Consider the following 12,399-nt stretch of genomic DNA (forward strand, 5'->3'; position numbering starts at 1 on the left):
GGGCCTGCCACCAAAAAGTGACACAGATCACCTCTGCTTAGGTCTCCCCAGAGCTGACCTGTTCATACCCTTAACCAGCTTCCCACAAGAGGGAAGCCATCATCCAGCTGGCCCGGAGGCAGCCCTCGCAGTTAGGGTAGAGCAGGGTTCGGGCACATGCAGCACCTCCTCAGGACGATGGGAAAGTGGTGTAGTGAGCACAGGGCTAGTGTGCGCTCGGCCTCCAAGAAGACCCTGTGTCCTCATGCATAGAGCGTCTGCTAACTCGTGTTGGTGTGCACCGCACCGCAGAAGGCCCTGCAGGGCAGGGCGCCAAGCTGATTCATCTAGTTCTATTGGGACGGATCTCACACTGTGGTCCAGCCTGACCTTGAACTCTGTTCTGAGCAGCAGCAGTAGCGGCTGCTTTATCCTCCTCCTTTCTTGCACACATTTTAAAAATTTCTTTAAATTGAGCTATATATTTTTCCTCACTCCCCACCCTCCCCTCTCCCCTTCCACCCTCCCCCTGCCCCCTGCACTCCCAATTTACTCAGACCTTGTCTCTTCATCCTTCCTAGGCAGATCTATGTGTCTCTCTTAGGGTCCTCTTTGTTACCTAGCTTCTCTGGAGTTGGCACATGTGGTTTTGCATGTATGTTTGTGTAAATGCATGTAGAAGCCAGAGGTTATGCTGATGTCTTCCATGATCACTCTTCATCTTACATATTCAGGCAGAGTGTCTCATTGAACCCAGAGCTCACCAATCTGGCTACTCCTGCTAGCCAGCCCGTTTGCTCCAGAGATCCCCTGTCTCTGCCTCCAGGACCCGGGGTGCCTGTCACTCTTCCTGGCATTGCATGGGCCCTGGGGATCCCTGAGCTCTTCAGCAATCTCTCCAGCCCCTAGGCAGGTTCTTTACTCACATGCTTTGAGTGGCTGCAGTAAGAGAAGACAGTAACACTTGACACCTGGCAGCTTACTCTCAGATGCGAACGTGTGCCACCTGTCAGGGGAACTGCATTTTATAATGGCGTGGCCTTTGAAGTGAAGTCTCCTCACTGACAACATGTATTCCTAAGTGAGTGCCATGTGTTAGCAGCTTGTTCCCCTGTCTAGCTGAGTCCTGACACCCTTTTAGAATGAACCGTAGCCCACCTATGCCACTGGTCTGTCTTTGCACACACATACTTTTCAGAATGGGTGGAGGCAGGGCCACCTTCCTGACACTGGTCCCTGTTGCCCAGCGATGATGACCCAGAGGTCCCTGCTTCTATAGCTAGCCATATTTGACTTGCAATTCCTTTTTGTCAAAAACATATTTTAAAGTTGTTTTTATTTTCATTTTATGTTATAGTACCCAGGGAAGCCCGAAGAGGGTGTCAGATTCCCTGGAACTGGAGTTAACGATGATCGTGAGCCGCCTTGTAGGTTCGGAGAATCGGATCTGAGTCCTGGAGCGCAACGAGTGCTCTTAACTGTTGACCGGTCTCTCCAGCCCTTTGACTGTGCTTTCTTAATGTTTGTGGGAGGGACAGCGAGTTGCTGAACAGATTGTTGTGAGTGCTCATGTGTGGATATTTGTGTGAATAGACTCATTTTCCCTGGCTAAATTCCAAGGGCCGCTGTGCTGTGCTGTGCTGTGCTGTGCTGTGCTGTGCTGTGCTGTGCTGTGCTGTGCTGTGCTGTGCTGTGCTGTGCTGTGCTGTGCTGTGCTGTGCTGTGCTGTGCTGTGCTGTGCTGTGCTCTGCGGAGGGCTGTGTGACTTCTAGAGTTCCAGTTGCTCTCCTCTCCTGTGCCTGGTGCTGGTGTTTGTCACTTCTTGTGAGCAGCTCTGCTGTAGTTTCTGCTTGTGGTTGTGACTTGTTCTTACATCACCAGAGACTAATGATGTCAGGCATCGTCCCGTGCTGCACCACAACCAACCGGTCCTATTCATCTCTTCTTTTTGTTTTTATTTTATTTTGTGTGTCTGTACCACATGTGTGCCCTGTGCCCACAGATGCCCAAAGAGGGGGTCAATGCCCTCTTGAGTTGAAGTTTAGATAGTTATAAGCTGTCATGTGAGTTCTGGGAATCTAGTGCTCTTAACCACTGAGCCACCTCTCCAGTCCCTATCCACAATTGCACGCGCCTGCACGTGCATACATGCGTGTGTGTGTGTGTGTGTGTGTGTGTGTGTGTGTGTGTACGTGTGTGAGTGCGTGTGTGTATGGTAGAGAGACACCTATGTTTAGACTGTTTTCTCACTGAACCTGGAGTGTCCCAGTTGTTCTGGAGTACCTGGCTACAGAACCTCTGGGATTGCTCTAGGTTCTCACAGTGCTGTGATTACAGGCCTTGAACATTTTACAAGAAGTCTAAGGATGGAACCCAGGTGCCCAGAGTGGCAAGCACTTTACCAACTGAGCCAGCTCTGCATCCCCGAAGCCTATCTTATAACGGTGATTTTTATGTTTCACACAGGTTCTCACTATGTAGCTCTGGCTAGCCTGAAACTCAATGTGTAGACCAGGCTGGACTCAAATTCATAGAGATCAGCCTGCCTCCTCCTCCCAAGTGCTGGGACTAAAGGTGTGGGCCACCGTTGCAGCCAAAGTCCTACATTTTGGTGGATTGCAGTCGGTCAGTCCTGCTCACCTCTGCTTCCCTGTGTGTGGGCGTCACGCTGTGCAGGTCTTCATGTTAGGGCAGGAGAGCTAGACTCGATTTCCCTTTCTTCAGTTGCCCTAGCCCCTTCACACATGAGAGTTAAAATCAGCTGGTTAATCTTGACAGAGCTGCCACACAACCTTCTAGTGATTTCACTGGAATGGTACTAAATCAATCAATAGACTAGTTTGGGGAAAATCGATGCTCACAGCCTAGAGCCTGGCTCTCCATTCAAGGCCTCCTTTATATTTTATTTGTTTGTTTGTTTATTGCTAATGTGCTGTGTAAATGACGGGGCCAGATGCATATGTGGAGATCAGAGGACAGTTTTGTGAAGCCAGTTCTCCTGTGTGCTCGCTCCTAAGTGGGTTCCAGAGATGGACCTCAGGTGGCCAGGTCTGTGCAGCAGGTACAGTTATCCCCTGACACAGCACATCAGCCCACCATTTGGAGTTTCTAGCATGCAGGTCTGCGTTTTACTTAAGATTTAAGTATCTTCTTTGTTTGGAAGTAGTGTGAGTGAATGTTTTTGAACACTTGACTTCCAGTTGTCTAGCAGGAGCAGCATGTGGTTCCTGGTTGCTTTTTAGAGGCAGCCTGGTCTGCTGTGGTCCTAGGATGTCTTGACTCTTGCTGCATTCCTTAGACTTCTCTGTCCACAATCCCGGTGTCTGTGAAGAGTGGTGGCTTTACTTTTCTGAGCCTGTGTCCTTGCTGCTGGGAGTGTTCAGTGTGAATGTCAGAATTGCTCAGTCCGCTGCAGTTTCTCCAGCGTGCTCCTGCAAACCGCCACACTCCCGCTGCACAGTCCAAGAGGCTCCCCACAGCCTCAGTTGTTGCCACAGCAACCCCGCCTGGTGCCAGCTTTCTGTGTCAGTTGACTTCTGGCGTGATAGCAAACATCCAAGGAACCAACTTAGAGAGCTCCACGGCAGAGGCTGCTCTGACGTCAGAGGTGAAGTGACACCCCGCAGCAAGGGTGCGGGAAAGCTGTTCACCAGATAGACCAAAGCAGACCAGGAAGGGCGAGCCTTCCAGTGCATCCTCCCAAACATTCTCCCACCCAGTGGAGGCACAGGCCGGCACCGCCTTACTGCATGGCCCCTCGAGTAAACGGCAGCACACCACAGCACTTTGACTGAGGGCACATGCCGGTTTTTTGTTTTGTTGTTTCCCCCTCTTATCTAGTTTGCTGAAATGGTAAATTAAAATTATTTTCAAGAGTGAGGGAACTGGGATTGTTTCAGATTTAAATAAAAAAAGGAAAAAAAATATTTTCAAATGCTGAGCCAGCATTTTATTCCTAGAACAGACCCCACTTGGCAGAGTATAATAATGAGAATTTTTATGTCTTGCTAGATGTAGCTTGCAAAAAGCCTGTGGAAGAGTGTGCATCTGTGTGCACGATGGACGCCAGTCGGTAGTATGCTTTCCCTAGTCCCTTCTCCTCTCCTGCTCCTCACCCTGTGTCTTTTCCCAACAAGGTCTGACTGTGTAGCTCAGGCTCGCTCAGGTCATCCTATGTCAGACTCCTGAGTGCTGGGACTGTGGGTGGGTGAGTGCCAGCGGCCACACCCAGCTTCTGCAGGGTTGTTTCTTTGTTCTGCTTTTGCCCCTGTTGATAGAATGGCAATGCTGCTCTCCTGAGTTGAGGCATCCCTTCCTCTTGTGTTTTCTGGAAGATGGTATGTAGAGTTGTTAGCTTCCCTCTGTCTTCCGCTTGTATCTCCTGTGCTGGGGATGGAACCCTGGTCCTCGCCTCTGAATTTGCCAGAGGTTTCTTCTCCAGAGCATTTGTGCTTCGTTGACGTTTCCAGTAGGCAGTTGTGGGCTGTCACCAGTTTCTCTCGGTGAGCTTTGGAGGTCGGGGCAGTAGGAGTTGTTTTGTTTTGTCTGCTGTAGCTTGGGTGTCTGAGGTCTCTAGTGCTCTTTAACTCCTGATAAAGAGAATATTCTGTTGTCTTTTTAATCTTTGTTTGGCTGGAGGTTTTAATGAATTCTTTTAGTCTTCACAAAGGAGTAACATCTAGTTTTTATTTTCTCTATTTTCAAGTTATTTCTGATTTTATCTTTATTGTTTCCTTCCTTGGTGTTCATATATATATATATATTCTCTCTCCTCTGTGTCTCTCTCCTGGTTCTTCATTTTTTTTCTTTTTTTAAATGCAGCTTAGCTTGTTCAGTGGAAATCTTTCTTCCAGTAGGAACACCAATACTCACTCAAATTCTGACATGCCGTCTTCATTTTTATTCCATGCCTGACACTTTCCGGTTTCTCTTGAGAGACCGTTTCCACAGGTCCATTTCCCAGGTGACCGTGTGCTTTCCGGTTGCCTTGTCAGAGTAGCCACCTCTCAACTGCAGTTTCGTTTCCCATAGCTTACCTTTCCAAGTCCTACTGTGGGATGAAAATATTACATAGAAAATTCCAGAAAGAGATACTTGTAAGTTTTCAGTTCTATGGTAGCTGTGTCCCACATAGTGGGATGAAGTCCTGTGGGTTCCCAGAGCTGCATGCACACCCAGTTGGTGGCCTTGGCGGCCCTTTAGGAGCTGCTCTTTAGTGTAGGTCTGTCTGGTGACAGGAGGTGTTGAAATACACTCCACCCACCTGTGGCTGAGCTTCTCTGTCCTGCCGGGCTCTCATGGCTTCCTGGCATCAGACTGTCTGGGATGCTCGCTTTTGCCTCCAGCCTGCAGCTCCTGTTGTTGAGCAAGGGCACCTCCTGTGAGGGAGTCCCTTGCCTGTCCCTTCTCTTCTCTAAACATAGTGCAGTGCCACGACTCAAACATGTGTCAACCTGTCAGTGAGGACCAGTGGGGTCCCCATCTTAAACTCAGAAAAACGTGGAGTCCCCATCTTAAACAGAGTAGAAGATGGAGAGGGTTAGTTCTTAAGTGGAGAAGTCTCCTTCTATGTAATATTTTCATCCCACATGTCCATGGAAGTGGTGGACACTTCGGGTGACGTCTCCTGGGCCAGGGTAGGAAGGGCATTTGAGGGACTGCTCCCCCCACCCCCCACCCCCGCACGGTTCTCAGGCACCAGGACAGAAGCATGCTGCCCTCCTGTGAGAGCAGGGCTGCCCTCCTGACCTTCATTGTCTTGTTGAGAACCCGTGGTAGCTCATGTGGAAGCAGAGACCTGCCGTTTGAGACCCAGCTTTGACTTCTGAGGACTTGTCTGTCTTGAATGTGAAGCAGGGATGCATAACCGGCACTGTTAGTTTGTTTGAGACAGGGTCTCTCTGTGTCTGGAGCTTACTGTGTGAATCAGGCTAGACTCTAGAGCTCTGCCTGCCTCTGCCTCCCAGGTGCTGGGATTAAAGGCATGCACACACGTGTCACCAATGCCATTTTAATTTAGACAGCTGCACGTTTACTATGCTGTCCTGTTGAGCAAGTGTCATAGAGCAGGATTTGGGTAGTAAAGTGATCAGTATTTATTTACAGGTGGTTGTGGAAAGTCTGCCAAAGCAGGTGTGCATTCCCACAGCCTTCAAGAGTTTGTTCCAGGGGCTCATGTATGTGTGTAGTGTGTCGGAGTGTGTGCACAGGTGTAGGTGGCACAGATGGCTCCACAGATGACTTGGGAAGCAGGCAGGCATGGAGAGTTCTGCAGAAGCCAACCCAGAGGCCATGTGCTTATAGTTTGGCAAATGTTTGTACAGCTGCTCTGGATCCTGGGCATGTCAACAGACTGCCCCGAGCAGGCAGCGCCTGTCTCCATGCAGCTCAAAGGCCTTAGAGCAGGGTTGAGGTGAATTCATGCCTGCCTCATGGAGGTGACAGCGTGGGGTGGGCAGCCAGACCTGGGATGGGAGGCTGTGGTCCCATGGCTAAGAGCTGTGCTGTTGGTGCCAGAGCTCTGGCCTTTGGAGCTCTCGGTGTTCTTCAGCCACACACGCGCGCGCTTGCCATTCAGGTGCCTTTTCTCTGGCCTTTCCATCCAGCCCTCCTGGTGGTGCCCCTCACAGAGATGTGCAAAGGCAGCTGAAACAGGGCCAGGCCAGACCTGCAGTTTTCTGGGAAACTGGGCAATGTAATAGGAAGCATGCTACAAGGCTGAGCCCTGTGTCTTGCAGGTTGTGTAGCTTGACCCTGAAGAAACTTGCAGTGCTTCGGGAGCTGGAGAAGGAGCTCCTGTCTGTGGTGATTGCTGTCAAGATGCAGGTAAGCCCCCACTGCACACCCGTGCACAAGTGTGGCCTGCCTCATTCCCACGTGGTTCCGGAACTATTCTCAGAGACCCCTACCCTACACTGAGCTGCACACCCAGAGCTTTCTTTTATGCCTCTCCCAGGGCGACAGGTGTTAACAGGAACAGAAGAGGAAGCAGGGCGTGGGCTTTCTGGACTAGAACCTACCCAAGTGTTCTGTCCACTCCTCATAGGTTCCTTGAGGAGCCTGTGACTGGATGGGCTTGGATCCCACCTCTTGGGGAGAGCAGCTCTGGCCATTAGCCCTTTGGCTGCCTTTGCTATGTTGAGGATTGCCAGGTTCCATGTCCACTCTCAGGGGACAGGATGTGGATTTTGACTCCTGGCTTCTCAGATGCAGCTCCTGGCGGCCCTCTCTGATCACCCTTCACAGGTGTGTGGCTTATGCAGGACAGCTGTCATGCAACCTCAGACCAGGCCTGTATGTGCCTGGATAAGGGCACAACTGTGTGCTTCTGACCCCTGACCCCTGAGCAGGGAGTACCTGGGTCCTGGTGAAGTAGCCCATGCTTGACCCCACCCATTGGACACATCCCAGACCTGCTGTAAGAGTTGTGCTGAGCCTTGGCCCTGGGCAAGACTTTCATCTGTCATTCAGGGTCTCCTCTGCCACACAGAACCCTCCCATCCATGCAGGACCCTCCCATTTTCCCCTGAGACGTGTGCTTGGAGTCCAGAGAGGCCCTGGCTTCTGCTTATGGTCAGTGTGGGAGGCCACCCCTCCCGAGAGGCTTGGTGGGTTCTTGGCTTTGAATCTGTGTTAAACATCTCCTGCTCTTCCTGTCCCTGTGGTAGTTTCTGGGTTTTAAGTGGCCTGTGGCTGTGCATTGACTGTCCTTAGGACATCGGTGGCCTGTGCTGAGCTTCCCGTGCCTTTCCAAGGAGCTGTTCTTGGTTTTTCCCTTCCATTTCCTGGGCAGAACCCAGCAAGAATCAAGTTGTAAGGGTCCTGACAAATATTTTTGCTCCCTGCCCCCCATGAAGCCTTTGTGGTGATAGTTCAGGTGCTGGTGTGAGGGTGTTCTTAGCTGGTTCTCGGCTGTGTTTCCTTGCAGGGTTCCAAACGCGTCCTGAGGTCGCATGAGATTGTGCTGCCCCCCAGTGGACAGGTGGAAACTGACCTGGCTCTGACCTTCTCTCTCCAGGTGAGTCTGACACCTGGGTAGTGAGGACTCTCCCTAGTCAGTGCTTTGGATAATGAACGTTTCCTCCTTGGTGCCCAGGGCAATGGGCACACTCTGTTCAGTGCTGTGGAGGTGATGGACTCACTCCCTGTGCAATGCCCTGAGTGATAGGTATGCCCTGGTGAACTCCTTGGGGTGAGGGACACACTTCCTCATCAGTTTCCTGAGAGATGGACGCACCCTTGTCAGGGCTGGATGTTGTTCAAGCCCTTGACAGAACCAGCTGTTCTTCCAGCTGTTCTTTCTTGCTTTGATCTTCTCTTGATCAAGATTCTCCCTTCTCTTTCTCTCTCTCTCTCTCTCCCTTCCTTCTCTCTCTCTCTCTCTCCCTTCTCTCTCTCTCTCCCTTCTCTCTCTCCCTTCTCTCTCTCTCCCTTCTCTCTCTCCTCTCTCTTTCTCTCTCTCTCTCCTTCTCTCTTTCTCTCTCTCTCTCCTTCTCTCTTTCTCTTTTCTTTCTTTACTTTTTTAAAGACAGTATTTCTCTTTGTAGCAGCCCAGGCTGGTCTGGAACTCACTGAGATCCACCTGCCTCTGCCTCCTGAGTGCTGAGATCAAAGGCATGTGCCGTCAACACCTGGCAAAGGTTTATTCTTCAACAATTAGAAACTCTTTTTGATTTATTCTAACCCCTCTCTCATAATAAAGAAAATGGAATAATGAGGTCTGTGTTAGCTGATTCATGGCTGTGACTACAAAACACCTGGTAAGAAGCCAACTTAAGGGAGTGTAGTAAGATATTTCTATTGGCTCACAGTTTGAGGTGCAGTTGGTCATGGTCCGGGTTGCAGGAGCGTGAGGCAGCTGGTCGTGTTGCCTCTGCAGTCAGGAAGCAGCGAACAGTGATGGCTCCTGCTCAGCCGCTTCCTCCAGCCTAGGCCCCGCAGAACTACCTACATTAGGATGGCTCTTTCTTTCCACCTCAGTTAACCTAACCTAGGGACTCCCTCCTGGTTATACCTGGAATACCCCAGGGCCTGTCTCCTAGGCAATTCAAAATCCTTCCAGGTGGCAGTATTGAGCTTTACAAGGATCAAATACACGGTCAGGCCAGGGTGTATTAAGATCAGAGTCCTTTGAGTGCCCTTTGGAGAATGTAGACTGCCCACCCAGATCATCTGCTTCTGGGTTTGTGCACTGCTGCAGAGAATCCAGTTGACTGAAGTGTAATTTACCAAACACACCTGTGTCAAGTACCTCGCACCCTCCCCCCATGTCTTCTGAGAAATGTGTATGGATGACCAGCCTGCTTGCACACTAGGTTTTAATCCCAAGTCCAGAACTTAACACAGGCTCTGGTTGTGAGCGCTGAGAATCCAATGGGAACTGATTTCACTGAGTGAAGCCCCGGCACAAGTGCAGGTCCTAGGCGTGGGCAACCGACAGCAGATGGGACTGTTGCTTGGTAGCTTGCTTAGCCAAGGAGTGCATAGGGTCACCCACAGAGGGCACCTAGCTACTCCCACATATGGGAGACTACTAGAGACTTCGGCCATGTTGGGGATTATGTACTGAGAAGCTGCCCTGCTTTCTTCAGATGCCCCTAAACACGTGAACCCATCCCCAAAGCTCAGCAGATATGTTCCAGCAGTCCAGTGAAAGAGGACCCCGAGGGTGCAGTGACGCAGGGCAGTGAGGACTGTGGGGCTGGCAGGCCCTAGCAGTGCTCCTCGGGGGCCTTGCTGATTGCGTGGTTAGTGTGCTATGTGGCACCCAGCCTCAACAAGGGTACTTGTCTCTAGTACCCCCATTTCCTGAAGAGAGAAGGCAACAAGCTCCAGATCATGCTTCAGCGCAGAAAGCGGTACAAGAACCGAACAATCCTGGGCTATAAAACGCTGGCTGCGGGTTCCATCAACATGGCCGAGGTAGGTTCTGGTCTGGTTCCAGTGCTTCAGAACCCTGAACGATACCTGTTGTGTGTCTGATAGACCGTTCTCCCAGGCACCAGAGAACCCACAAGGCTGGGCTCAGCATTGGCCACTTTGTCCCTGGACCGTAGAGCTTTCCTCTTCTGGAGTTCCACTCAGTGTCTGGGGAAATTGCGGGTGTGTTGGTGGCCGCCTGAAGTGGGAAGATGGCTGCAAGCCAGGTTGTGGCACTGTCCCCAACCTAAAGTACCTAAGGCTTCTGGGCTGCCCAGAACCTTCGCAGCGCAGCCACTTGTGCATTGGGTCCCCCATCTGCTTCCTCCTCTGCTCTGGCCTAAGCACCCAGTCCTGCTACACCCTGTCTCTTGGAACTTCCTTGCTTTCGTGGTCTATGGCTTTCCCTCCAGCTTCCGAGGTCGTGCTGGAGTGACCATCCCAAAGGTACACGCCTGCTGTAGCACCTACGGTTTTAAAACCGCATGCCTCCCGTGTCCCTAAGGCTCTCAGTAGCTGTGGTTCCCCAGAGCCCACTTCCCACCCTCCCCTACTACCCTCCTCCATTTTACCCTCTCCAGCTCTCTTAACCCTGGAAATGAAGGAGGCTGTGGGGAGTTGAGAGGAGGCGGCTGCCCCAGGCTGACTTGACTTCAGCCCTTTGTTGTGGTAACTCAGTGTCCCCAGCTCCTGGTGAGCCAGAGGGTTGCTCTGAGCTACAGAGGCGCTGAAGTGGAAACTGCTGCTTGCTACTCAGATCACACCTAGCCAGCCCCCACCAGCCCAAGTGTTCTCCGAAGCCCACAGTAGCCAGGGAAACTAGGGGGAACGTGAGAAAGGGCTGGCAGCAGGGCAGGATTGAGGTAGGCACCAGCAAGCCCGTGCCAAGCCTTGTCTGTGCCCACCTGCCTGGGCCCTGCCTGGCACTTGTAGGTGAAGCAGCTGGGACTGAGTATGCGTCTGCCTTTCTCAGGGTTTCCCAGGGGCAGAAGGCTGCTGTGCTCAAGGTAGGCATATAGCCTGCCTGTGGCAAAGTTCTTTTTGTTTTCTTCTCTGTCCTCCCAGTAGAGGGGGCCAGAGAGCAGGCTTTCTGGGCAAAGAGACTCCACCTTACACACACATACACACACGCACACACACTCTCTCACACACGCGCGCACACACATGCACACGCACCTGTAGAGTCAGGTAGCAGAGGTTTTCCTCCATGTGTCCTAAGTGCACTTGGCACATGAAGTCCCAGGATTTGGCATGGAGATGCTGGCCCGACTTCCTGGTTTCTTTAGTGTTGGTAAAAATTAAAAATTAAATGTGAGTGACTTTAAAATTTATTTTCTTCACTGCTTAGAGTTGTCATCCTAAATCAAATGTATTAAATGTTAGTATGCATGTGTGATGGGTGTAGATCCTCAGAGGGCACTAGATTTCCTCCTTCAGAGATTGAACGCTGGTCATTGTATGGCAGCAATGCCTTTACTCACTGACACATCTTCCTGGCTTCAGGTGCCACTGTTTTTTTTTTTTTTTTTTTTTTTTTTAACCTATACAAGATTTACATTTGGGTCTGACCAATGACCCGTCAGGGACAGGTCTGCCACGTGCGCCTGCTTTTGAAGCAGTATCAGGACCAGGACGATATCTAGGTCAGCATTGGCTCCTGCTGCCCTGGCTAGCTTGCTGAGTTTGTTACAACAGTTAGCTAGCCAGGGTCTTGGCATTCCCATGAGCCAGGCCTGGTGGGCTGCTTATGCCATTGCAGCCTTGCTCCATGTTGGTAGCATTTCCTCCTTGGCTTCTATACTCATGAGTCTTTAGACATTTGGTTTCCCAAGGTTGGGTGACCCCTAGTCACACACTGTGGCTGCTACTGAGGCTCCCAAGTTGGAACAGTAGGTAGAGGTGGGCGGGGTCCAAGAACTATTTGAGTGACTTCCAAGGGGCAGCAGGGTGCCAGAATTGGGCAGTCCTTAGATACACTCCTCTGTCTGCTTGTAGTCAGAGAAACACCAAGCCTGGCAGGGATCTCCCCACTCAGGCCGTCTCCCTGGTCCCTGGGCTTCCTCTGGTTTCCTGCTCAGCCTTCTAGGTGTGCACTGGTCCTGGATGTTGGCACTGTCGGGGGTGGTAGCCCTCCTGATGTTGGAACCATGTCCCCCAGGTGATGCAGCACCCCTCCGAGGGTGGCCAGGTGCTGAACCTCTGCAGCAGCATCAAAGAGGCCTCTGTCAAGGTGGCTGAGATCTGGATCGTCTCCCTGTCCAGCCAGCCCATTGACCATGAGGATAGTGCAATGCAGGCTGGCCCCAAGGCCAAGTCCACAGGTGAGTCACTCACTGCCTTCTTGCTCTGCCCTGGCCTGCCCACGTGTGTAGGAGGGCTGTCCCAGTAGGGTTGGAGAAGGCAGGGGATGTGTGATGTGTCTGTTACATTTCTGTCTAGTTAGAAACTTTTGGAGAAAGTCGTGTCTGCTTTTGAAGTTGTCATAAGCTCTGTGTACAATCT

General features: G+C 51.4%; 1 protein-coding gene across 7 annotated transcripts in view; it reads left to right on the forward strand.

Moving 5' to 3' along the window:
- Positions 1–12,399, forward strand: part of Pacs2 (phosphofurin acidic cluster sorting protein 2) — a 55,033-nt gene that overhangs the window by 19,918 nt on the left and 22,716 nt on the right. For all 7 annotated transcript variants that reach the window (XM_051196703.1, XM_051196697.1, XM_051196700.1 and 4 more), the window contains exons 2-5: positions 6,717–6,804; positions 7,907–7,996; positions 9,775–9,900; positions 12,056–12,218. In XM_051196703.1, coding sequence (XP_051052660.1) covers positions 6,717–6,804; positions 7,907–7,996; positions 9,775–9,900; positions 12,056–12,218 — 467 coding nt within the window. The remainder of the gene's footprint in view (positions 1–6,716; positions 6,805–7,906; positions 7,997–9,774; positions 9,901–12,055; positions 12,219–12,399) is intronic.

Source organism: Phodopus roborovskii, unplaced genomic scaffold, assembly GCF_943737965.1.
Source record: "Phodopus roborovskii unplaced genomic scaffold, PHOROB, whole genome shotgun sequence".
Taxonomy (NCBI): Eukaryota; Metazoa; Chordata; class Mammalia; order Rodentia; family Cricetidae; genus Phodopus; species Phodopus roborovskii.